Below are 24948 nucleotides of genomic sequence, written 5' to 3'. Positions count from 1 at the left end.
GCCAGTGATCCGGCACAGAGCAAACTTCGCTCTGTGCATCGGATGTCTGTGGTGCCACAGCCGAGATCCAGCGGCGGGACCCTTACGATCATACATCTTATCCCCTATCCTTTGTATAGGGAATAAGATGTCTAGGGGCGTAGTACCCCTTTAACCTCTTCAGTGCTGCAATCAAGCATAACATTTAAAAGGGAGGAATTCCTTTTGTCTTACACACAGTCTGACTGTATAGAAATCCCACTGAGCCAGTGCATATTTCTAGGTACAAGCACAATATGCTGACATGCAGAAGCATGCCAGCATAGTGATGGGAAAACAAAGAAAGAATAAAAAAAAATAAAAAAATAAAACAAGAATAATGTAGGATAGGCAGATAACAAGCTGATCGGTGGGGTCCGACCACTGATCCCAAGAACAGGGACATAATTGTTCTTATATAATGGCTGTCTGGGCATGCTGGGAGTTGTAGTTTTGCTACAGCTGGAGGCATCCTGGTTGGGAAAAACTGCTCTATGGGGCCCCCAAATTCTTCTGTGGTGCGGTGCACTCTTTTTAGCGGTAGGATCCCCCTAATCCGTGTGTTATGCCCTATTCTATGGATAGAATGGCAAGCTGAAATGGGAGTACCCCTTTTAAAAAAATATTTAACATAAAATATTTCCTTTAGATTTTTTATCCACATATGTGCAACAACTTTAACCCCTAGAGGACATGCAATCTGCATGTGTGCTGCGGCACGCTTACCGTTTATGAAACAAATGCTGAAGCTGCACTCGCTTCGTAGACTGCCGGTGCCGCTTGTTATCAGCAGTGATCATGCAGATGTCCTCCATTGACCCTTCGATGCCATCATGACAGCATCTAAAGGCTTAAGGAAAGGTACCTGTGGGATCAGGGTGCCCATCGGACCCCTGCAGTGAGATCGTGGGGGTCCAATGAGTTAAAATAGGGGAGGAGGTCACTTACCCTCCTGTTGCAGTATGCAATATGACTTACTAGTCTAAGAACTTTACTAGTAAAGATGCCACAGTAATATCTAATAATTAATATACATCGTAGCACTGGGATGATAAAATACTGAAATATTTTTACAGTCCAGATTTGTTGAAGCGTCTCCCGCTCAGTATCCACAGCGTCGCTGAAACAAACATGTGATTATATTTGCCAGATTGTAAGGAGCTTTATCAAAGCGGAGTTCTGAAATAGAAAGCTGATACATTGTATATACATCTATCCCTACAGCTGACAGCTCGGGAAGATGATATGTATTTAAATATTAAGAAATATTTGTATTTTCATAGTACGTTGGATGTGGCAGGGCTCCAAGTCAAACAGTAACAATGCAGCTGCGATAGTATTCAAGGAATGTTGGCAGAGGAAATTCTCAGGTATTTATTCAGACACCAGCGCAGAACAATAGTACAAAGTACAACAGTAGTAGTAAAAGGAAAGTCCAGTTATGTGACCACTAAGCCATAAAAAATGAACTTATTTTGCTTTGTAGCAAAAAAAAAAAAAAAACAACAACAACCTAAAAACAATAGATGAAAAAACAAAGTAATTTACGGTGTGAACATGTCTAAAGCTTAGTTTGGCTTCAGTTTAGAACTTTATCAGATACTAGCAGAGTACTCGGCGTTGACCAGCTTTTCTGCCTAAACCTTGTGGGAGAAGTAACAATGATGCTCTCAGCCTCATATCCCAATCTAATATTCTGTCCTCATATTCCGACCTCATATCTCATCCTCATATCCCTACCACATATCCTGTCCTCATATCCCGACCTCATATCTCGTCCTCATATCCCGTCCTCATATCTTGTCCTCATATTCCGACCTCATATCCTGTCCTCATATCCCAATCTAATATCCTGTCCTCATATCCCAATCTAATATTCTGTCCTCATATCCCAATCTAATATTCTGTCCTCATATTCCGACCTCATATCTCAGCCTCATATCCCAATCTAATATTCTGTCCTCATATCCCAATCTAATATTGTGTCCTCATATTCCGACCTCATATCTCATCCTCATATCCCGACCTCATATCTCATCCTCATATCCCTACCTCATATCCTGTCCTCATATCCCGACCTCATATCTCGTCCTCATATCCCGTCCTCATATCTTGTCCTCATATTCCGACCTCATATCCTGTCCTCATATCTCGTCCTCATATCCCGACCTCATATCCTGTCCTCATATACTGTCCTCATTTCCTGTCCTCATATCCCGTCCTCATATCTTGTCCTCATATCCCGACCTTATATCCTGTCCTCATATCTTGTCCTCATATCCCGACCTCATATGCTGTCCTCATATCCCGTCCTCATATCCCGTCCTCATATCCTGTCCTCATATCCCGTCCTCATATCCCGTCCTCATATACCATCCTCATATCCAAACCCCACATCCTGTCCTCATATCCTGACCCCATATCCTGTCCTTACATCCTGGCCTTATATTCCATCCTAATATAACCCAACCTCATATCCTGTCCTCATATCCTGTTCCTTATATCCCAACCTGATATCCTGTTCTCATATACCATCCTTATATCCCAACTCCATATCCTGTCCTCATGGCACAACCCGATATCCTGTCCTTATATCCCGTCCTCTCACCCCGTCCGTATATCCCCTCCTCATATCCCGAAACTCATATCCCATCTTTATATCCCCTCCTCATAGCCCGTCCTCATAGCCGGTCCCCATAATCCCTTCCCTAATCTTATAGGGCTTAAAGGCCCCTTTACATGGGTTGATTATCAAGTAAATGTGTATTCCTAGGTATGCTAATTCCCCATAATCTGCCTGTATAAAAAGGGCGCTCATTATCCTACGCCCTTCAGCCAGTGTAAAAGGGCCCTTTGCGTATGTGAATTCACTTTTATTGTATATAAATAGTTGATTAAGGGTGAGTGCCGTTAGTGTGGTGGATAGCTGATCAACCTGTTGAAAGTCAATGTCAGTAGTGTACAACATCTTCTATACCGAGCTGTCAGACACTCCCCTACCCATGCTGAAGCTACAGAATATTACTTAAAGAAAGTTCACAATGTGCACTTCAGAACAGACATACAGTAATATATATAATATTTTCCTTGTTTATTGCAGAAATATGCTAAACTCATACCTGGAGCTACTGTAGGTCTTCTGAACAAAGATTCAGGAAACGTATTACAGTTGATTTTGTCGGCATACAAAGTAAGAATTTATATTATATTACATTATATTTGGATATTATTTTTTACCGATATGAAAAGTTGTGATTTTGTAAATGTATTTAGTATCCATGGTTGCTAAAGTATGGCACTCATCTTCAGAACTTTCTTAAGGTGTCTGAACAATGTGGTCACCATGGGTCTATGTGTAACCCCATTTTCTGTGTTTACTGTGTTTTCCTACTGTTATGTTGCAAGCCCCGCTGCCATCAGTTAATTAAAAGGAGTGAGAAATGATCACCACCATATTTGCATAGATTGTACAAGTGAATGAAAACTTTATATCTTATCAGAGAAAGTTTCTTTCTTATGCCCCTGCTAAACTTTAATTAACTCTAAAAATTTGCTAAATTCTGTACAGTGTTTACATGATAAACTAGCAGCTCACTGACTGCCAGGTTACACGATGTCCAGATAAGTCTATGAAGAGGAGAGGGATGAGGGGGGAGTTTATAGGGAGAGTGAGTTCCTGGAGCAGAGGCAGACAAGAAAGAATCTGCAGAGAGACTACACAAGAGTTCAAAGTAAGTAACAGATACATCCCAGGGCTTGATTCACAGCTTAAACTGTTCACTGCTGTTCTATCATGCTCTCCATGCTGCTGCTGCATCTAAGGGTGTACTAAAAATACATAGAAGAGCAGAATCCCATCTTCTTTGTGTGCAGTGTATGGGAGACATCATGGCAGATAGTCTCCACCCGTTTTTGTTCAGTTGGCCTTTGGACTGCTGTTTGATCAGTAGGGTTGTTACCGTTAAGATCCAAGGATAACACATCAGAGCATGTTTAGTTTCTCTGGAATAATTGTTTTATAATCATTAAAAGGTACTCCACAGAAAAAAAAGGTATTTTAAATCAGCTGGTGCCAGAAAGTTAAACAGATTTGTAAATTACTTCTCTCTAGAAATCTTAATTCTTGCAGTACTTATCAGCTGCTGTTTGCTCCAGAGGAAGTTGTGTAGTTATTTTCTGTCTGACCACAGTGCTCTCTGCTGACATCTCTGTCCATGTCAGGAACTGTCCAGAGCAGGAGAGCTTTTCTATGGGGAATTGCTCCTACTCTGGACAGTTCCTGACAAAAACAGAGGTGTCAGCAGAGAGCACTGTGGTCAGACTGGAAAGAACTACACAACTTCCTCTGGAGCATACAGCAGCGGATAAGTACTGCAAGGATAAAGATTTTTAAATAGAAGTAATTTACAAATCAGTATACCTTTCTAGCACCAGTTGCTTTTTTTTTTTACTTCTCCAGAGTGCCTCTTTAATGAAATCTATAGGTATGCTTGCTTTACGATGAGGGTCCTAACACTTGATCATGCCTTAATTGAACCTAAAATGATTGCAACCCCTTTTTTAAAGGCTTAGCGGATTATATATCATTTTTTCGCATCACGCCCAGCATGTGAATACACACTTATAATGGGATTCAGCGCTTTCCGTGTCGCATAAGTGCTTCGGCAGGACTAACATAAGCTATAAATGTTATCGAAAAGGATAGATGACAAGATATAATGGGATAATACAAGACAAATGTAGCTCTTTCTACTTAAGGTATGAAGGCCATTTCCCTTATCCTAGGCATTGCTATGCTCATCACTTTGGCGCAAACTGGGTTAAAAACTCCATTACTGGACTATTTGGTTTCATGTGGATCCTGATGATACAAATCGCTTTTCTGTTTAAGTGCTACAGTGGCAAAACCAATATAGATATGTTGAATCATGCAGCGTTAGTAATGAACTCAAGCCTTGTGCTTTAGAGGCTTGCATTAGCCACCAGCCCGCTCTCCTTCCTATCCTGGCTATGTAATCACATTTGACATTAATGGCTGTATAATATGACACAGTATTTTATCTGCAGCAGCTGGTTAATGGCCCAGACTTACAAAATAAAGCTGGCCATGACTAAGACTATTATAATGCTGTTAAGTCAGTATGAAGCTGGGGAGAGGGGAAATTTAATTTAGCAATGCAAAGAAAAGTCACTTCTGAAAAACGAAGAAAGGACATTAGGCCGCAGAGCGCTCGCTCCAATAGCAAGCGTCAGAGCCACAGGAGTTGGTTTAGGAAGAGTTCATTAAATTACTTTAGTTGTAGAGCCCCGGGATCCTGCAATAGAACTAGGAAAAGAACTCCAATATTAAGAAATATATTCTTAATTTCGTAGCAATTTGCTGAAGGACTGCAGTTTGTTGTAATGCACTCAGCACTGGGGAACCTCGGGCAGGGGCTCTATCTTAGTTTATCATTTGGGTGCCTCGGAATTGGGAGAGAGGTTTTATTAATGGGCACAAAGCTTTGAATCAGTTCTTTTTCTTTTAGTTCTTTCAACTTTATGCAGTAGAACTTCCATAATCTATCAAATAAGGCTAAGTTCACATTACCGTTATGCTTCGACCCGATGGCAGAAGTCACTTGGTTTTGCCAACAAACAAGTAGCCGTGCATTCACAGTATTGTTGGGCATGGGGAGAATATTCAGCAATAGTAGCAGTGCCTCCCGGTGTTAACCACGTAGAAGAGTACTTAAAGGGGTAGTCCAGTGGTGAAAAACTTATCCCCTATCCCAAGGATAGGGGATACATTTGAGATCGCCGGGGTGTCCGACCGCTGGGGCCTCCTGCGATCTCTCTGTACGGGGGCCAGGCTCTCCAGCCAGATAGCGGGTGCCGACCCCTGCACGAAGCGGCGGCCGACACGCCCCCTCAATACATCTCTATGGCAGAGCCGGAGATTGCCGAAGGCATCGCTTCAGCTCTGCCATAGAGTTGTATTGAGGGGGCATGTCGGCTGCCGCTTCGTGCGGAGGTCGACACGCCTCCTTCCCGCGGGCTGTCGGGGCTCCGTACAGGAGATCGCAGGGGGCCCCAGCGGTCGGACCCCCCGCGATCTCAAACTTATCCCCTATCCTTAGGATAGGGGATAAGTTGTTCACCACTGGGTCACCACTGGACTACTCCTTTAAAAAGACTCATCCTCCAAATGGGATCATGGGTGCATACCAGTTATTGTAAGACACATGGCCCGTTCCTCAGGTACCACCAGAAGTTGGCTGTTGGCTGTAATGTAGCAGAACAAGAAGTGAGTCCTCAAAGATAGGGTGATGGAGAAAAAGCAAAAAACAAGTTGGGAGTTGTATATAGAGGACTTCTTTAAATTACTTTAGTTGTAGACCACCAGGATCCTGGAATAGAACTAGGGGGAAAAAAAAACTACAATATTAAGAAATACATTCTTAATTTCTTAGCAATTTACTAAAAGACTGCAGTGGGGAACCTAAGGCAGGGGTTTTAAATTAGTTTATCATTTGCATTGGAATTGTAAAATACATTTATTTATGTCCGCAAAGCTTTGAGTCTGTTTTTTTTCTTTTACGTTCTTACATCTTGATGTAGTAGGATTCTGATAATCTACCATATAAATCTTTTTTTTTTAATACTTTTTATTTTCTTTTACTATATCCATACATAATTTTAGATGATTACATTTCAATAGACATAGTCATCCAACATATTAATTTTCATAGTTAGATTCCCACCTAACTATCTGTAACAGGCTTACACAAAATAAAAATAGAGAGGAAAAAAAAAAAAAAAAAAGGAAAAGTAAAAACACACTCCAAAGTCCCCCTCAACTTCTATTTATCCACTTCTTCCAAATTAGGTCAAATTTATCTGCTAGACCCAGGGGCATACCTAGAGCATTTGGCACCCAGGGCGGACCCTTTGTTTGGCACCCCCCCCCCCCCCCCCCCACACACACACACACCTTAATTACACCCCCTCCCTCCCCCCAGGGGCGGACTGACAACACTCGGGGGCCCCGGACCAAAAAAAAGGCAAGGGCCCCTGCTAGGCTCTGCAGCTCGTCAATCTTCTGCCACACTCCTATTCCACCCAAATCCCACACACAATAAATTAAAATTTATATATGTAAGAAACACTTTAACGTAGGTAAATTTCCATGACCAATAATACTGGTATACAAGGAGTAAATATATACCACCACACAATAATTGGATAATACCGCCATACTGTACTGAATAAAACCACTATACAGCGACCAGTATACTATAAAGGATCTGTATACAATATAAGTGATTATATACAGGACCATATGGCGGTATCAGCTGTATACAGGATGTGTACACCATATAAGTGATTACAGTTACATTTTGGGACTCACAATTACGTATTTTCTGATCAGCGGCGTCCTCTTTCCTTTTCTTCTCCGTCCGGATAAGACCGCCATGTGGATCTCTTAACATCTGCAGGAAAAACATGTCAGACTCTGCATATATTCAGTGCCCTCCTCTACACAATCTTTCCATCTATAGGCCCACAAACTGTAATAATGCCCTCCTTGGTGTCCTGCACAGTAAAAGGGCAGGTAGGTTGGTAGCCAGGTAACCCCCTCTTTCCCATAGGTATATGCAGAGTTACATCCCCCCCCTCTTTCCCATAGGTATATGCAGAGCTACGCTACACCCCCCCCTCTTTCCCATAGGTATATGCAGAGTTACACCCCCCCTCTTTACCATAGGTATATGCAGAGTTACAACCCCCTCTTTCCCATAGGTATATGCAGAGCTACACCCCCCTCTTTCCCATAGGTATATGCAGAGTTACACTCCCCCCCTCTTTCCCATAGGTATATGCAGAGTTACACCCCCCCTCTTTCCCATAGGTATGTGCAGAGCTACACCCCCCTTCTTTCCTATAGGTTCATGCAGAGCTACACCCCCCTTCCCCATAGGTATATGCAGAGCTACACCCCCCTCTCCCTTCCTTTCCCATAGGTATATGTAGAGCACCCCCCTCTCCCTCCCTTCCCTATAGGTATATGCAGAGCACCCCCCCTCTCCCTTCCTTCCCTATAGGTATATGCAGAGCACCCCCCTCTCCCCCCCCTTCCCTATAGGTATATTCAGAGCACCCCACCTCTCCCTCCCATCCCCATAGGTATATGCAGAGCACCCCCCCTCCCCCCTTCCCTATAGGTATATGCAGAGCACCCCCCTCTCCCCCCTTCCCTATAGGTATATGCAGAGCACCCCCTCTCCCTTCCTTCCCTATAGGTATATGCAGAGCACCCCCCCTCTCCCCCCTTCCCTATAGGTATATGCAGAGCACCCCCTCTCCCTTCCTTCCCTATAGGTATATGCAGAGCACCCCCCCTCTTCCTCCCTTCCCCATAGGTATATGCAGAGCACCCCCCTTCCCTATAGGTATATGCAGAGCACCCCCTCTCCCCCCTTCCCTATAGGTATATGCAGAGCACCCCCCTCTCCCCCCTTCCCTATAGGTATATTCAGAGCACCCCACCTCTCCCTCCCATCCCCATAGGTATATGCAGAGCACCCCCCCTCCCCCCCTTCCCTATAGGTATATGCAGAGCACCACCCTCTCCCCCCTTCCCTATAGGTACAGCATATGCAGAGTACCCCTCCTCTCCCCCTCTTCCCTATAGGTACAGTATATGCAGAGCCCCCCCCCCTCTCCCCCCCCTTCCCTATAGGTACAGTATATGCAGAGCCCCCCTTCCCTATAGGTACAGTATATGCAGAGCCCCCCCTCTCCCCCCTTCCCTATAGGTACAGTATAGTTCCCTAAATAAAACTATCATAGTATGCTAAATCATATGCAATCACTGGCACTTTCTAAGCAGAGATCCAGGGAGCTCTTTTCTCTCCTCCAGAGAAGTGTTTCCCAACCAGGGTGCCTCCAGCTGTTGCAAAAATACAATTCCCAGCATGCCCAGACAGCCTTAGGCTAACCCATGACTGCTCCAATATGGTGCCATGCTAAACCCCAACGTGTGTTTCAGGAACTTTCTCCCGGGGGAGGCTCCCATTCAAATGAATTATCCTATTATAAAGTTTTTATTTGCAAATGTTGAATACAAAGCCAGAAATTGAGTTAGAAAGAGAAGTAAGTCTCAGTCTTTCCTTTATGATCTCAATTTATGTTCCTTTATTTGTACTCAATATTTGCAATTAAAACCTGAACATCTGAACACACATTAGGTCCCTGATAAAATTCACCCAGGACTGCATTAAAAATTCTACTTTCTGCTGAGGTCAAAACTCCCAGCATTCCCTGTTTCTGCAGCAATTTCTCTGGTGATTTGTATTATGTACAGCACAGCATTTATACCAGGTGCTGTACAGGGATTTGATGTACGATAAAAAAAAGTAACTCTACCAAAATGCAGTGCAGCCCGGAGCATTGCAAAAAAAGGAGCTGAGCTAAGCTGTTAGGGATGTGTTTGTCCATAGAGTTGTCAACTGGATCTAGTGGCAACCAGCGTAACTGGGAGTCAATCACTGGGAAATAAGGCCTTGTGTATGTAGCAGAAGGCTATATGTATGGTGACCAAAGAATCCCTGCAACTCCAATTCACATAGCTCCATACAAAATTATGGAGTTTAGGGGTGGTTACAGGTATATTATGGCATTTGATGGTGCATGGAGATACGGTATGGTAAATAAAAATTATAGGTATTAAATTGTCCTTCCTATAGTCCTAAAAAGCTAATGTGTATAGCATTTCAGTGATGCATCCTCTAGTACAGCAGACCACACTCTTAAGTCCAACAAAAATAAGTTTTTACATTCAAGAAATGGCCGGAATGTAACTTGTCGGGGATTGCTATATTTCCCCGAGGTACCTGTCGTAGGTGTATACCAGGTTTCAGAAAGCCTACATCTCATCCAGGAGAATGGGACGAAAGGCAGGTTTAGCAGTGGGGATTTTCATCCTGCTTCCTGGGCCACTACAAGTTTTTCAGACCAACCCAAAGCAGCACAGGTGCTGAAGACAGCTTGTTACTGGCTAAAAAGATGGTGTGGATCAGTATGCAAACTGAGTGGAACCTGAGCCTTTGATGGGAGTTGTAATCCAAAAGACTGCAGACTTAAAAAGGGGTTTGGGACCTGTGTGAGTAGCACAATTGTGGAGTGTTATGTTGGGTGGCTGGTAGTAAGCCACCTTTATAGAGAAAGACAATTTATGTACAGCGCTGGACAAGTAGGATTTATTTTGTGTTTATTCCTGAATGTAAAAGTTGTATTTGTTTCATAACTGAACAATGAATTTTGTTTACACATGAATTGTGTCCCTGTTTTATGACTGTGGTTTTTGCCATTATTTTCCTGGCTCTATGAAGCTGATCTTCCACAGAAGTTACTAGTTGACTCTGTTCAATCCATTAAACACAATGGACTTGCTGTCAGTATGGCGCTATATACCTTTTCGATACATCGCTGTCCAAGGTACTGGGTCAAGGCGATGTAAACATAGCCTAACAATACGGTAATATACTAAGGGGGAGATTTATCAAAACCTGTGCAGAGGAACTGTTGCCCAGTTGCCCATAGCAACCAATCAGGTCGCTTCTTTCATTTTGCAGAGGCCTTGTTAAAAATGAAAGAAACAATCTGATTGGTTGCTATGGGCAACCGGGCAACTTTGCCTCTCCACAGGTTTTGATAAATCTCAACCTTTCCCATCTTTTATATTGACATTTTTTTCTAAATTGTATAAACCTGAGAAGGAAAAGTACAAGCAACTTAATTTTCAAAATATTTGTGTAGTGAGCCATGATGACACATGTAGTGAGGGTGGGTCACGGCGTTCTCCCGGCACGCTCCCGCTCGATGTTTGAAGCACTGAACGACTCCTGCATTATTGTTTAAGTGCTAAAACAAATTCAGATTTGGTATAATAAAAAGAAACAAAAAACAGCGTGAATATAACAACCTGCAGATAACACAAAAGAAGTACATTTTCCAAGTAAAATCCAAGCATAATGACTATTTCTTGAACTTCTGCAGTCATAGATGTAGTAAGGCTAATCGGGGAATTTTTTTTTTTTTTGACTGATGCTGAAGAAAATAAGGGACTCATTGTATCACCATGATAAGTTTTTAAAGGGGTACTCCACTGGAAAACATTTTTTTTTAATCGATTGATGACAGAAGGTTAAACAGATTTGTAAATTACTTCTATTAAAAAAATCTTAATCCTTCCAGTACTTATCAGCTGCTGTTATGATCCACAGGAAGTTCTTTTCTTTTTTAATTTCCTTTCTGTTTGACCACAGTTCTCTCTGCTGACACCTCTGTCCATTTTAGGAACTGTCCAGTGTAGGAGCAAATCCCCATAGCAAACTTATCTTGCTCTGGACAGTTCCTAAAATGGACAGAGGTGTCAGCAGAGAGCCCTGTGGTCAGGCAGAAAGGAAATGCAAAAAGAAAAGAACTTGCTGTGGATCATAACAGCAACTGATAAGTACTGGAAGGATTAAGATTTTTTAATAGAAGTAATTTACAAATCTGTTTAACTTTCTGCCACCAGTTGATTTAATTTTTTTTTTTTCCAGTGGAGTACCCCTTTAAAATTACATCTATCTATATGTGTCTCCCTCCTTCCTCAGGTCCGAGTTACAGTGTGTGGATACAGTAATTTATATATACATATTTCCATGAATACATTAACCCATTAAACATTTGAAGTTTGCCGGGTATGAATGACATTGGAGGCTGAGTATGACGTCAGCCTCCAGGGTCTATTGGTGGTGTATAGGAATGAATGGGCTAGATCTATAACATTGTGATTTTTTTGCCCATTGAAATCAATGGGCCAGTTATAATCATCAATGGGCCCGTTATAATCAATGGGCCCGTTATAATCAATGGGCCCATTGTGGTCTATGGAGATCTTGTGACAAATGTGTTAGGAAGCTGAGCAGCAGGGTCCTGGTAGCAATGGGGATGGGAGACCCTGGTGTGGGTTCAATTCCTGGGTTGATATACAGTGTTGGGATTATACTTTAATTAGGATAGACATATATGGGTCAATTAACAGTTAAGAAAGTGTTTGAACCGTGGGAACTAGGTAAGGCTGGGTTCACATCACATTTTCTCCCATACGGGTGCGCATACAGCAGGGGGGAGCTAAAACCTCACGCTCCCGCGTGCCCTTCTATGCGCTCCCGTATGTAATTAATTTCAATGAGCCGGCCGAAGTGAAACGTTCGGTCCGGTCGGCTCATTTTTGTGCCGTATGTGCTTTTTCCCCGGACCTAAAACTGTGGTCAACCACGGTTTTAGGTCCGGTTGTAAAAGCGCATACGGTGCAAAAATGAGCCGACCGGACCAAACGTTTTTCACTCAGGCCGGCTCATTGAAATTAATTACATACGGGAGCGCATAGAAAGGCATACGGGAGCGTGAGGTTTTAGCTCCCCCCTGCCGTATGCGCTCTCGTATGGGAGAAAACGTGATGTGAACCCAGCCTAAATTGGATTCCATAAATGGGCGACTAGGTTAATTGAAACATGAAGTAATGTGTGGTATCCAATTTACCTAGTTCCCATGGTTCAAAAAATCATGTATAGCCTAATTAAAGAATAATCCCAACACTGTATATCAACCCAGGAATGGAACCTACACCAGGGTTTCCCATCCACATTACTACCAGGACCCTGCTGTTTAGCTTTCTACTCTGTTGCCACAAGATCTCCATAGACCACAATGGGCCCATTGATTTCAGGGGGCAAAAAAATCACAATGTTATAGATCTAGCCTATTCATTCCTATACACCACCAATAGACCCTGAAGGCTGATGTCATACTCAGCCTCCAATGGCATTCAGACCCGGCAAACTTCTAATGTTTAATGGGTTAATGTATTCATGGAAATATGTATATATAAAGTACTGTATCCACACACTAACTCGGACCTGAGGAAGGAGGGAGCCCCTCAGAAACGCGTAGTCCTACCATGTATTGCCACTTTATATGATTTTCAATAAAAAGCAATTACGAATCTATACCCGACTCCTGTGTCACCACGCCGATGTAGCGCTCAAGTGCCAAAGTCGTATATTCACTGGAAGGTCAAGGAAACCCCTGCTGGGATTCCCACCTTCCACATCTGTACTTTAGCAGAAGAAACCCAGCGACAGAAATAAACCTGCCTGCGACAGAAAACCCTGCGACTACAAATATCAAGAAAAGTGCCACAGATTAGTAAATACCAAGTGAAAAAAAGGTTGAAAACACAAAAAATAAACACAAACCGACACTCCACTCTTAGTAAATGAGGGCCAAAGTCCTAGTCATCTAGCAAAAGTTAGTTTATTTTAGCACAAATAAACTACTGCTGGCTTACTAGGACTTTGCTACATCGGGACCAGCTCCATTAAGATCTATTCTTTTGTTACATTCTTCTCTTGCTGATCAAGTGGTAATGTGGGAGGTGGTAGTCTGCTACTGTGATGATGTTTACAAATGACACCTGTCTCTTAGCTGTTTGCTGCGGCCAGGCTGAGCTGCAGCATGCATGCCTCCTCCCTCCCCCACTCCTCCCTTCTCTGCATGATTAATGTACAAGGCTCAGTACTTATAGCCAAGCAGGGAGGTGTGGGGAAGGGAGGAGACATGCATGTTGTAGCTTATCCCTAAATCCGCAACTCTTGAACTCACAAGAAAAACATTGTTTTATAACTGTGCAAGCAGCCATCAGCTAATAGACAGTTATCATTTGTTTTATACCCTATCGGCTATCTGCTCATACCTGGAGCTGTGAGCTTAATAAATAGCTGAAAGATTCCTCTAAATTAATTGCCCAAAGTGCTTTACACCTTAAATTAATATGGTTGGCAAGATGTCTAAAAATATCTGCCCAGGATAAGAATAATGTTGGTTAGCAATGTTGAGACTTTGTATGAAGGGTATGATTCTTCCTTGGCTTTCCTGAGATGTTCCATCATAAATGTGGCCTGTGATGTTATCAAAGTTAGCAGAACGTTTGATGTATAGTAATTACTCCTCTATATGTGTTTTCTTTGGTGAGATAAAAAATGGTATTTGTTTTGCCAGTGATTGACACAGCACGTAATGAAAACATTTCCATGTATTAAGATGAAAGGCTACATAGGGATGATGGGAGCTGTGAAGAGCTTGTATGTGTGATGCAGCAGTAGTTTATGTCTCAGATATATATGTTATAATATAAAGGCTTTCTAAGAACTCTCCGTGAACTTTGATAACATCACAGAGAGATTTTATGCGACTCAATAACAACAAAATTATGATTTAGAAGAGTATGATTTTATTATAAAAATACAAATAAATTACATATTATTTAAATCAGATTTTATTGCAAACATTTTTAATTTTTATTCTTTTTATTTGATTAACAACATAAAAAAAATCTTGAAATATTGTAGTTTTTAGACTAGAGCAGCCACAATTTGCTGTCTCCTGTTTTCTGCAGGTCACTTGTCAGCTTTACTGTACAGACTCGGACAAGATGAGCAAAGTCATATCATTATCACTGCCTTAATGAGTTATTGATAGCTCAGCTGCGCACCGGAAGAACAATATTGTGTCAGAGAGTAACACTATGCACAAATGAGGCTTTGTATATAGCTCCTCCATTATTACCTAGTCTCTGGGGACAATGGCTGTACATAACTTCCTGGAGTTTGTTGCTGTCTGTCACATCTGGGCAGGGAAGGAGTGCACACTATTCTCGCCCTCTCCCCCTATCCCTGCCTAATTACGTACCTGCCCTAGGTAGCGGGCCCGTAACCACGGTGACGGTCCCTACTTACAATAAGTGAGGGCAGTCCAGTCAAAGTAATAAACTATAATGCAGACGGAGGTCGGGACACAGAATGGAATCACTCAGATTATCAGGAAAATAACTAAACATACACACAATAAGTCACTGTCCACAGTCCGAGTCGATACCAAGAGGTTACAAATAAGCCAATTCGCAAAGCCAGGAGAAGAGTTAGAGAGTGGAGCCAAGAGGTCAAAATGCCAGATATAACAGATACAATATAAATGCTAGCTAGGAGTACATAGAGCTCTATAGCAGGCAAGGATTGGGAGTAGACTGCCAGCTTATATAGGCCCAGACCAGGTGCTCACATCAAGGTCAGCTGACCAGTCCAGACAGCTGGGCAAAGCCCAAAACAAAACAGAGAGAGCTGTCAGAACCGTTTAACCCCACGGGTTCTGACAAAGTCTCTTGATTTTATTTTTTTTTTGTCAAGTGACCAATCAGGTAATAGGAGGGATTATGCAGTCGGGGGGGGGGGGGGGGGGGTATTGATTTGGAATATACAACTTTCACACCGCCTGAATGTATAATTCTGCCCATCCCCTGATGGTCACTCCCATCATTAAAATTTAGTCCACGCCCATCTGATTGATTCCCTGAATTGTCAGACAAACTATAAACTCTTATATCTCAGGGATCAAAGGAGTATCAGGAAACTGTAAAAAGGTGTGTGATAAGGACACTAATCTATTTCATGACCGTAAAGTCATGGGGCCTATGCCAGTATGTGCATGTACAGTCAGTGTCCCATCTTCACAGGTTATCACAGTAGACATGCTTCATATTTCAGAATTATGTGAATGTGCCTATTTTTTGGACAATATGTTTTGGTAGCAGGGGTCCTTATGATGATTAGAGATGAGCGAACTTCCAGTAATTCGATTTGTCACCAACTTCTCGGCTCGGCAATTACTGACTTTAACCTGCATAAATTAGTTCAGCTTTCAGGTGCTCCGGTGGTCTGGAAAGGTGGATACAGTCCTAGGAGACTCTCTCCTAGGGCTGTATCCACCTTTTCCAGCCTGCCGGAGCACCTGAAAGCTGAATTCATTTATGCAGGCTAAAGTCAGCAAACGCCGAGCCGAGAAGTTCATGACGAATCGAATTACTGGAAGTTCGCTCATCTCTAATGATGATCACTGGATATTGTGCTGCTCTAATCTTAGAGTAGGCCATCAATATAAATTCCTGTGAAAGCCTTTTCTGACATTGTTACTAGAGATGAGCAAATTTAAAAAAAAATTCAATTTGGCCGATTCGCCGAATGTTCCGAAAAAATTTGGTTTCATCCGAATTCATTCTCAGCGAATCACTATTAAAAATGGCTATTTCTGGGCTACAGAGAGCCTCAATAGGGGTGTAGAACACTTTGCCTTGCCGTAACATGCATAAGGAGTGTGCTGGGTCAGTGAAATAATACTGTTATTCAGTATGACATGTAGATAACAGGTGTTGCTACTAGAATCACTGACGCATAGCGTCTGGATGGGTTGGAAGACCATATGGCATCACAATTGAAGTGATTAACGAGATTTCTTAATTCAATTTTTATTTAATTTAATTAAATTTAAATTTTTAGAAAATGTTCAAAATTATTTTGATGACCCATTCTGGTGAGCATCGAGCTGGCGGTCAGCCACAAGGCGAGCTACCACCTGTTCCAGCCCCTGCCTCTCAGCAACACCCCGCATCCTCCCCCACCCCCTGACTGTGAAACTGCAAATGTTTCATATAATCAGTTATGGTTCATTGTTATCACTCCAACCTGTTTCATTGGATTATTGTGGTAATTCCATAGGTAATATATAACAACGACTAGAGGAGGGAATTTTTTAAAAACTCGATTCATCCGATTTGATTCATTCATCTCTATTGAGGACCCATTGCAGGGCATGTCTGGTGCCAGCAACCCCGGTAATTCCAGCTCCAATAGTGTATACGTTTCTGCAGTGAAAAAGCTCGTACTTGTATCTTAATATCGAGCTGGAGGTCCACCTCGAGGCCAGCTACCGCCTGTCCCAGCCTCTCCCTCTCAGCACACCCCATGCTCATGACTGAGTGTACACTTCAAAAAGGAGGGACTGCAGCCCCAGCAACTTGGACAGGAGCACATTCAGCTTCTGAGTCGTTGGATAAGTGGGTGCATACTGGTATAAGTTGCTGCAGTGAAAAAGATTGTACTTGTATCTTAAAATTGAGCTGGCAGTCCGCCGCGAGGCGAGCTACCACCTGTTCGAGCCCCTGCCTCTCAGAAACTTCGAGTGTTTTATTTAATCAGTTATGGTTCATTGTTATCACTCCAACCTGTTTCATGTTTGGATTCTTGTGGTAATTCCACAGGTAATATATGACGACGACCATAGGGCCTCACAATTGAAAAGATTGAAGAGATTTTTTTTATTTAAATGGAAGATTTTGATTAGATTAGTTTAATATCCCAGGTGCCCAACACGTTTACTTTGAACTAATACTGTATGACCACAAAAGCCAATATATCAAGGAGATCAAATGGCAGAGCCTAGAGATGGCAGCAGCTCACAATTGAAAATATTTAATTTTTAAAAATGTAATTGAAGATTTTAAGTAGATTAACATTTTAAAAGTTTAATTTAATGTGCCAACAGCATGAGGAGACCATATGGTGGCAGAATGACACAGCCTGGAGGTGGCAGCAGCATGAGGAGACCATGTAGTGGGAGAATGACCCAGCCTGGAGGTGGCAGCAGCCTGACAAGACCATAGGGCCTCACAATTGAAAAGATTAAAGATATTTTTTTAAATTTAAATTGAAGGTTTCAAATAGATTAACATAAAAAGTTTTATTTAATGTGCTAGCAGCATGACGAGACCACATGGCCACGGTGTGTCTGGGTCCTCTGTCTCGTCTTCCTCATCCCCCTGTAGCTCCACAGGCTGCTCCCGATCCTCCTCTTCTGTCAGATAGCTATAAAAACCACCCATTTCATGAAACCTTGCCTGTGCTCTATTGTCCCCCTCCCCCACCTCCTCCTCTTCCAATTCAGCCCCCACAGGGCTCATGTGTCCGTGAGATGTAGGTGGCACATCTCCAGTGCCCTGACCAGCCATTGTTTCCACCATCTGTTGTAGGAAATGAAGCAGTGGAATGACATTGTTCATCCCGTAATCCTGGCGACTGACTAATAATGTGGCATCCTCAAAGGGCCTGAGCAAACGGCAGGTGTCACGTATGAGCTGCCACTGGTTAACATTGAAGTTATACAGGGGAGTCCCCCTATCCACTTGGATCATCAATAAATCGTTAATGGCTTTTCTCTGTTCGTATAGTCAATCCAACTTATGAAGTGCATGCAAAGATGTTCTTCCCTTTGTCGGTCACCATGGTTCCCATTTCAGTAAGCCATGATTTGATTTCTTGATGGATCACTTTTTGCAGTTCCTCCCCTGTGTGACTCCATTCGCCAAGGCAAACCATTTGAAGAACAGCGTAACACCACCGTGCCCTTCACACATGGTATGCTGGAGGGGCACTGAGACTTGTCTGGGCAGTGGAGGCTGAGGACAAGGTGGAGGATGAGGAGGCGGAGTCACACAATGTCAAAGGACCAATGGCCTGAGAGCGTGGAGGCAGAATCGGCGTGACCTGTCCAAGTTGCTGTTGTGGCTGTGCAGGAACCACATTCACCCAGTGGGCCGTAAAGGACATGTATTGTCCCTGACCGTAGTTACAGCTCCACACGTCGGCGCTCCTGCACACAGACAGGCTCAAGGACTGGGCCACCTTCTGTTCCACATAATTGTGCAGGGCTGGTACTGCCTTTTTTGGAAAGAAATTATGGCTTGGGACTCTCCACCTCGGCTCGGCACAAGACATCAGTTCTCTGAAAGGTGCAGAGTCCACCACTTTAAAGTGGAGGGACTGCAGCACCAGCAACTTGGACAGGAGCACATTCAGCTTCTGCGCCATTGGATGAGTGGGCGCATACTGTTGTCTCATGGACATGGCTTCGCCAATGGATTGCTGGCGGAATGACTGACTCGAAGTAGGAGGAGCTGGAGCATCTGGACCGACAGAAGATGGGTATGACAGACAGCTCCCTTCGGCTGAGGTGGTGGAGCCTTTTCTGGCTAAAACAGGGAGTAGTGCCAACATTGGGACCCTGGCCACGCTTTACCTGGTGCCAACACATCTTGCATGTGGCCAGGTTAACATCCTCCGGATGTTTGATGAAAAACAGCCACACCGCCAAGTAGCTGATTTTCCCCCCCAACAGTTCTCACTGATTTACTGCTACTGCTGCCGACTCCAGGAACCCGTTCCACTACCTCCTGGGAAGGTAGGTTGCCGCAAAGCAGGTGGTCTACCCGGGGCACATTTAACTCCAGACTTCCCACTTCTGCCACCATGCTGACTCCCAACCATGCTACCACCTTGCTGGCTCAGCTGCTGCCTCACGGTCAACCTGCAATCCTCCTCTCCTGATGATGATGAAGCCCCTTCTGCACCTGGCTCCCAAGTGCAAATGGTTTCATCATCATCGAGTTGTGTCTGCACGTCACTGATGTCCTCCTCAGGTTTCCCAACAGTGTCTGGTTCAGGAGCCTGAACGCTCACAACACCACCTCCCACACCACTCTCCTTATCACTACTTGCTCGCCTAGCAGAGGAAGCGGCAGATGTCTCCTCCACTTCTTGGCTGGGCAGTAGATGCTGACTGTCCACTAGTAGATTGTCCTCACTAAATAGTGGAGCTGAACCCACAGCATACAATACTTCTGTGGGGGAGGGAACAGCATAGGACAGAGGCAATTGAAGGACAGGGACTGCTCCCGGGCCATGCCAACTGAGGGTTGTGTCTGAGGGGTGTCAGATGTCACTTGTGATGAAGTGGATGACCGAGTTAACCAATCAATGACGGCAGATGGGTTGCTGGTCGAGACATGACTGCTAGCTGATACCGGGAGCTCAGGCCTCTCGCTGTGACTCCTACTGCCACTCGCCCCTAGTCTGCTGCGACCTCTGCCACTCCTCTGTGCGTGTCCTGGCACTTCTATGCCTGGCATACAAATATGCCAGCTGAGTGCGTATATGTTACACTTATGAGAGGAGGACAATACGCTCCACTACGCTTAAAACTGTATTTGGCTACAAAAGCAGGTGTGTGGTTTTGGCTGGCCTTTCAGAGTGACCAGGCCCTTATGACTTTAACAGGAACAAAATTATACACCACGTAGGTGTACATACAGTTTACACTTATGAGAGGAGGACAATATGCTCCTCTTAAAACTGTATTATGCTACAAAAACAAGTGTGTAGCTTTGGCTGACCTGCCTCAGTAACTAGGCCCAAATTAGCTTAACAGGAAAAACAAATGTAAACCACCTATGTACACACAGGTTACCCATATGAGAGGACAATACGCTCCACTACGCAACCTGTATTAGGCACTAAATTCAGGTGACTATGACTTTTAGTGCTCAGTGCCATAACTGGCCCCTATTAGCTTTAGAGTTGTAGTACACACTAGTTCTGCAGCACAGAGTCGCTGTGTAGTTCAGCCCAGTACAGTATTATTATGCACCGATAGCAGGTGACTATGGCTAACAGTGCTCACTCTGACTGGCCCCTATTAGCTTTAGAGTTGTTGTACATCCCACTGTAGCTGTACAGACTCACTGTGTAGTACAGCCCAGTACATTATTATTATGCACTAATAGCAGGTGACAGTGGCTTTTAGTGCTCAGCCTAACTGGCCCCTATACGCTTTAGAGTTGTTGTACACCCCAGTGCAGCAGTACAGAGTCGCTGTGTAGTACACCCAATAGTGTACTTTCTCTCTCTCTCCCTTCCATGTCAGTGCTTGTGTGGTGAATCACTGCTGTAAAGCTATTTTTTCTGTGCAGCACGCACACTGCTCTCTCTCTCTCTCTCTCTCTCTCTGTTCTCTCTGAACTAAAATGCTGAAATGGCTGGCTGCAAGATGGCTGCCGTGTATATAGGGCTGTGACATCACAGGGCTGGCTGGCTGCTGATAGTCTGCATGCTGCATGTGATTAAGGGTCATCCTGCCTACCAGCCTTCTGCCCTTCCCAGAGTTCCCTGCCCCATGTCCACACACGTGGATCCGCCATTTTAGATGCCCTGGAGCCTGGACCGCACTAAATGGAGGTAAATGAGGCGTTTTGTTTTATCGCATCGCGGTTATATTCGGATTTGTTTTAAATCGAAGTTTTCATGATATTCATAACAAATTTAGATTAGTCAGATTCGATTTGCTCATCCCTAATTGTTACCTATTTTAGGACTGATTGAAAGTTTTTATGTGTTGCATGGGAATACTTTATAAACAGAGAATATGTTGTACAAGAAAATACTGAAAACAAGGCAAGTGTTTCAGTAATTTTCCAATGTGTATTGGCCAATGTAGGTTATTATCGGGGATCTTGCAGACCTTCGCCATCTTTATCCCTCATCTTTTCACCATCTAATGGTAGAGTGTCAGGTTTTGTTTTTTTGTTGTTTTTTACATATAAATCCCCCAATCCCCCCCCCATTAGTGCATAAGATGGTTGACCTATCTACCCATTATTTCAGCCATGGCTACCGCTACCCACTGACAACAGATCAATGACTGCACAATCACATTCCTTCTCTATTTTGGTGCATGGGCTAAACAATAACTCTTGATCATGTCCTCAATCCTTCCTGCATTGAGCGGCTTCGTGTATGACCGAGCAGGTGCACAGCTGACCTAGTAAAGTGTCCACTAAATATATATGGCATGTTGGTAATAAGTCCTCATAATTCATTTTATGACGCTCAGAGGCCATGACTTGGTTATTTTGTCGATGTGCTGGAGATAACTATAAACTTTAGTGGTTTCTATGTCTTGGGGCTCTGCATTCTGAGTAATCTACCAAGTCACATGCTGAAACTTGACTGGAATTCCTTCATTACAGATGTTTCCAAAAGAAAACAACCCTATTTTCTATGTAGTCTAGTATGTAGAAAGTTTTCCCTCTGTACCAGGAATTTCCCACCATGACATTCTTCTCTTGTATATGAGAGGAATAAGTTGTATACATTAAGCTTTGTTCAATATAATTCTACCGAATTGTCTTGTGGAATGTGACAAGGCTTAACTTGAATGAGTGAAACTTCACAAATCGGAAATAAAGTGGATGAAACCAAGGAAATAAGTAGGCGTGAATATTCTTCTACACATGGAGGGAGATTTATCAAAACCTGTGTAGAGGAAGAGTGGTGCAGTTGCCCATAGCAACCAATCAGATCGCTTCTTTCATTTTCCACAGGCCTCCTTAGAGGCCTGTGGAAAATGAAAGAAGCGATCTGATTGGTTGCTATGGGCAACTGCCCCACTCTTCCTTTACACAGGTTTTGATAAATCTCCCCCATGATGTGTTGTTTAATGTTTAAATGGGAGGTAAGGGTGATCTGCATACCTCCCAAGTATATTCAGTACATGCAACTCATAGCGTGCAACAGTATTGCCTACAAGAATATGCCAGGCACCAAAAAGATCCAAATATATGTGTCCAGTATAATTATACCCGGCACCCTATTCCTATGAATCAGCCATAAAAGTGGCTACAGTATGTAAAGGTTCAAGACATGAAAGTGCCCATGCATATGCATCAAGTATTAATTTAGGCCAGGTTCACACTGAGTTTTAAGCCATCCATTAGAAGTACTCCTGTCCAGTGGTGAGGACTTCTCTCCAGAGGGATACGTTCCCCACTCACAGAAGAAAAGCCCTGGGGTAGCTCAGATTATGAGATTAGCTCTGTAGAACTAGTCAAATTGTGACAAAATAGTATTCAGAGAGTGACACAGGATTAACATTAAAACAGGGATTTTCCTGTCTTTATTGTTCAATAAAAAAAAAACACCCTTGACACTGAGGCATAAACAAAAAAATAAATCCGGTTTGCCTAGTGATAACTATACAAGTCTCTTCCCTGTCTGTACAGGTGGCTTACTACCAGCCACTCACCACAACAGTCAACAAATGTGTAACTCACCAGATTATTATGTCCTCTTTTGAGACAACAAACCTAAGTAGCCAAATTTTCATCAGTGGTACATGTTTCCTACTGCCTCTGCAAGACTGACACTCACCTAATTTTAACCCCTTAAGGACGCAGCCCTTTTTCACCTTAAGGACTGAGCCCTTTTTCGCAATTCTGACCACCGTCGCTTTCTGAATTAATAACTCGAAAACTCTTTTACCGAATATTCTGATTCTGAGATTGTTTTTTCGTGACATATTCTACTTTATTTTGGTGGTAAATTTTCGGTGTTACTTGGATCCTTTTTTGGTGAAAAATCCCAAAATGTCATGAAAATTTTGAAAATTTTGCATTTTTCTAACTTTGAAGCTCTCTACTTGTAAGGAAAATGGATATTCCAAATACATTTTATTTTTCTTCACAAATACAATATATCCACCTTGTGTTGGCATCATAAAATGGACATATTTTTGCTTTTTGAAAAAATTAGAGGACTTCAAAGTAGAGCAGCAATTTTCAAAAATGTCATGAAAATTGCAAAATCTGAAGGGACAGATGTTACAGAACTGCAACTCCCAGCATGCCTGGGCAGTCTTGGCATGCTGAGAGTTGTAGTTTGGCAACATCTGGAGTGCTACCGTTTGGGTACCACTGTAACAGTGGTCTCCAAACTGTGACCCTCCAGATGTTCCAAAACTACAACTCCCAGCATGTCCAGACTGGGAGTTGCAGTTTGATACCCACTAGGAAGGGAATTAGTAAATATTGCTTACTGCCCCCTTCCTTAAACCCCCCCCCCCCACGTTGTTTCCCTACCTGTGCCTCTCTCCAGCGACAATCTGCGATCCCCACCCATCTTCTCCTCCAGGTCAACCCACTGTCCTGCGCTGCCATTGGTCAGAATCAGTTCTGACCAATGGCAGGGGATAGTAGGAGATCGCAGCACTGCGACCTTGCTCCTATCCCTCAGGATGATCGGGGGTGTCACTGACAGCTCCGATCATCCCTATTTTCCGGGAGATAGGGTCACCAGAGACCCAATCAGCCCGGAATAGCATAAAATCGCATTTCTGAATTGACATGCGATTTTCTGCGATCGCCGACATGGCGGGGTCTCAGGACCCCCTCAGCGATGTGCCGGGATGCCTGCTGAATGATTTCAGTAGGCATCCCGGTCCGGTCCCCAACCGGCTAGCGGCGGGGACCAGAATTCCCACGGGCGTATGCATACGCCCCACGTCCTTAAGGACTCGGGATGCAGGGCGTATGCATACGCCCGGCGTCCTGAAGTGGTTAAAACTTTAAAACCCAGTGATGAGCTGTCTTCAGCACCTGTGTTGATCTCGGCTAGTCTGGAAACCTGGAGTGTCCCAGGAAGTGGATAAAAGGCTCCACTACCAAACCTGCCTCTCAACCCATAAAATCCAGGCTCGATGACAGGTTTTACCAAAAGTCCCTAGCAAACTAAGTCTCAACAGGGATTTAATCATTTCTGGATTTCATACATCTCACTCGGCTTTCCTTGAATGACATATACGCTTCGTGAAACCTGATATCCATTGGCGTAAAGTAACATATAGGTGGTATGCAAAAACCACAAATGTAGAACAATTGCAAATGTTTCCACACTGAGGACTGTGTGCACCCATAGTTCCCTCCAGTCTAATGGTATTATAGCAGCCATCAGTGAACTGCAGCTTACACACTCAAAAATATGAAGGAAACAGGTGCAGTGTAATGACTGCTACATCTTCTAGTAGGTTGTTACTTGCACCATTAGACGTGTGTTGATGTGCATCACCAGTGATGACTGTGAAAATGATGATGCAGACTTACTGAGTGCCTGTGTGTTTGCATTTGAGTCCCTGGGGTCGGCAATGACGGGAATGCAATGAATACATTCACCGCAGTCCTGTGGAATATTAAGCATGTATAATCTCATTACTTCCTGATCACCCCTATCACTGAAGGTCATGAACCGTAATGTCTAGATTAGCAAATTTATCCAAACTAAAATCTCCAAACTACAGCTAAAATGTAATCTTTATTACAAACTTGTCATAAAACCCCATCACATA

At 43.4% G+C, this 24948-nt stretch overlaps 1 protein-coding gene across 2 annotated transcripts in view; it reads left to right on the top strand.

The window, feature by feature from the left end:
* ITGB6 (integrin subunit beta 6) overlaps positions 1 to 24948 on the top strand; it is a 163321-nt gene that overhangs the window by 88827 nt on the left and 49546 nt on the right. For both annotated transcript variants that reach the window (XR_008846878.1, XM_056533687.1), the window contains one exon: positions 3119 to 3208. Coding sequence is in view for 1 of the 2 variants with exons in the window: in XM_056533687.1 (XP_056389662.1) it covers positions 3119 to 3208 (90 nt within the window). In the remaining variant the exon portion in view is untranslated. The remainder of the gene's footprint in view (positions 1 to 3118; positions 3209 to 24948) is intronic.

The sequence above is a fragment of the Hyla sarda genome, chromosome 8 (genome assembly GCF_029499605.1).
Source record: "Hyla sarda isolate aHylSar1 chromosome 8, aHylSar1.hap1, whole genome shotgun sequence".
NCBI classification, from domain to species: domain Eukaryota; kingdom Metazoa; phylum Chordata; class Amphibia; order Anura; family Hylidae; genus Hyla; species Hyla sarda.
This window is presented reverse-complemented; position numbering and strand designations above follow the sequence as displayed.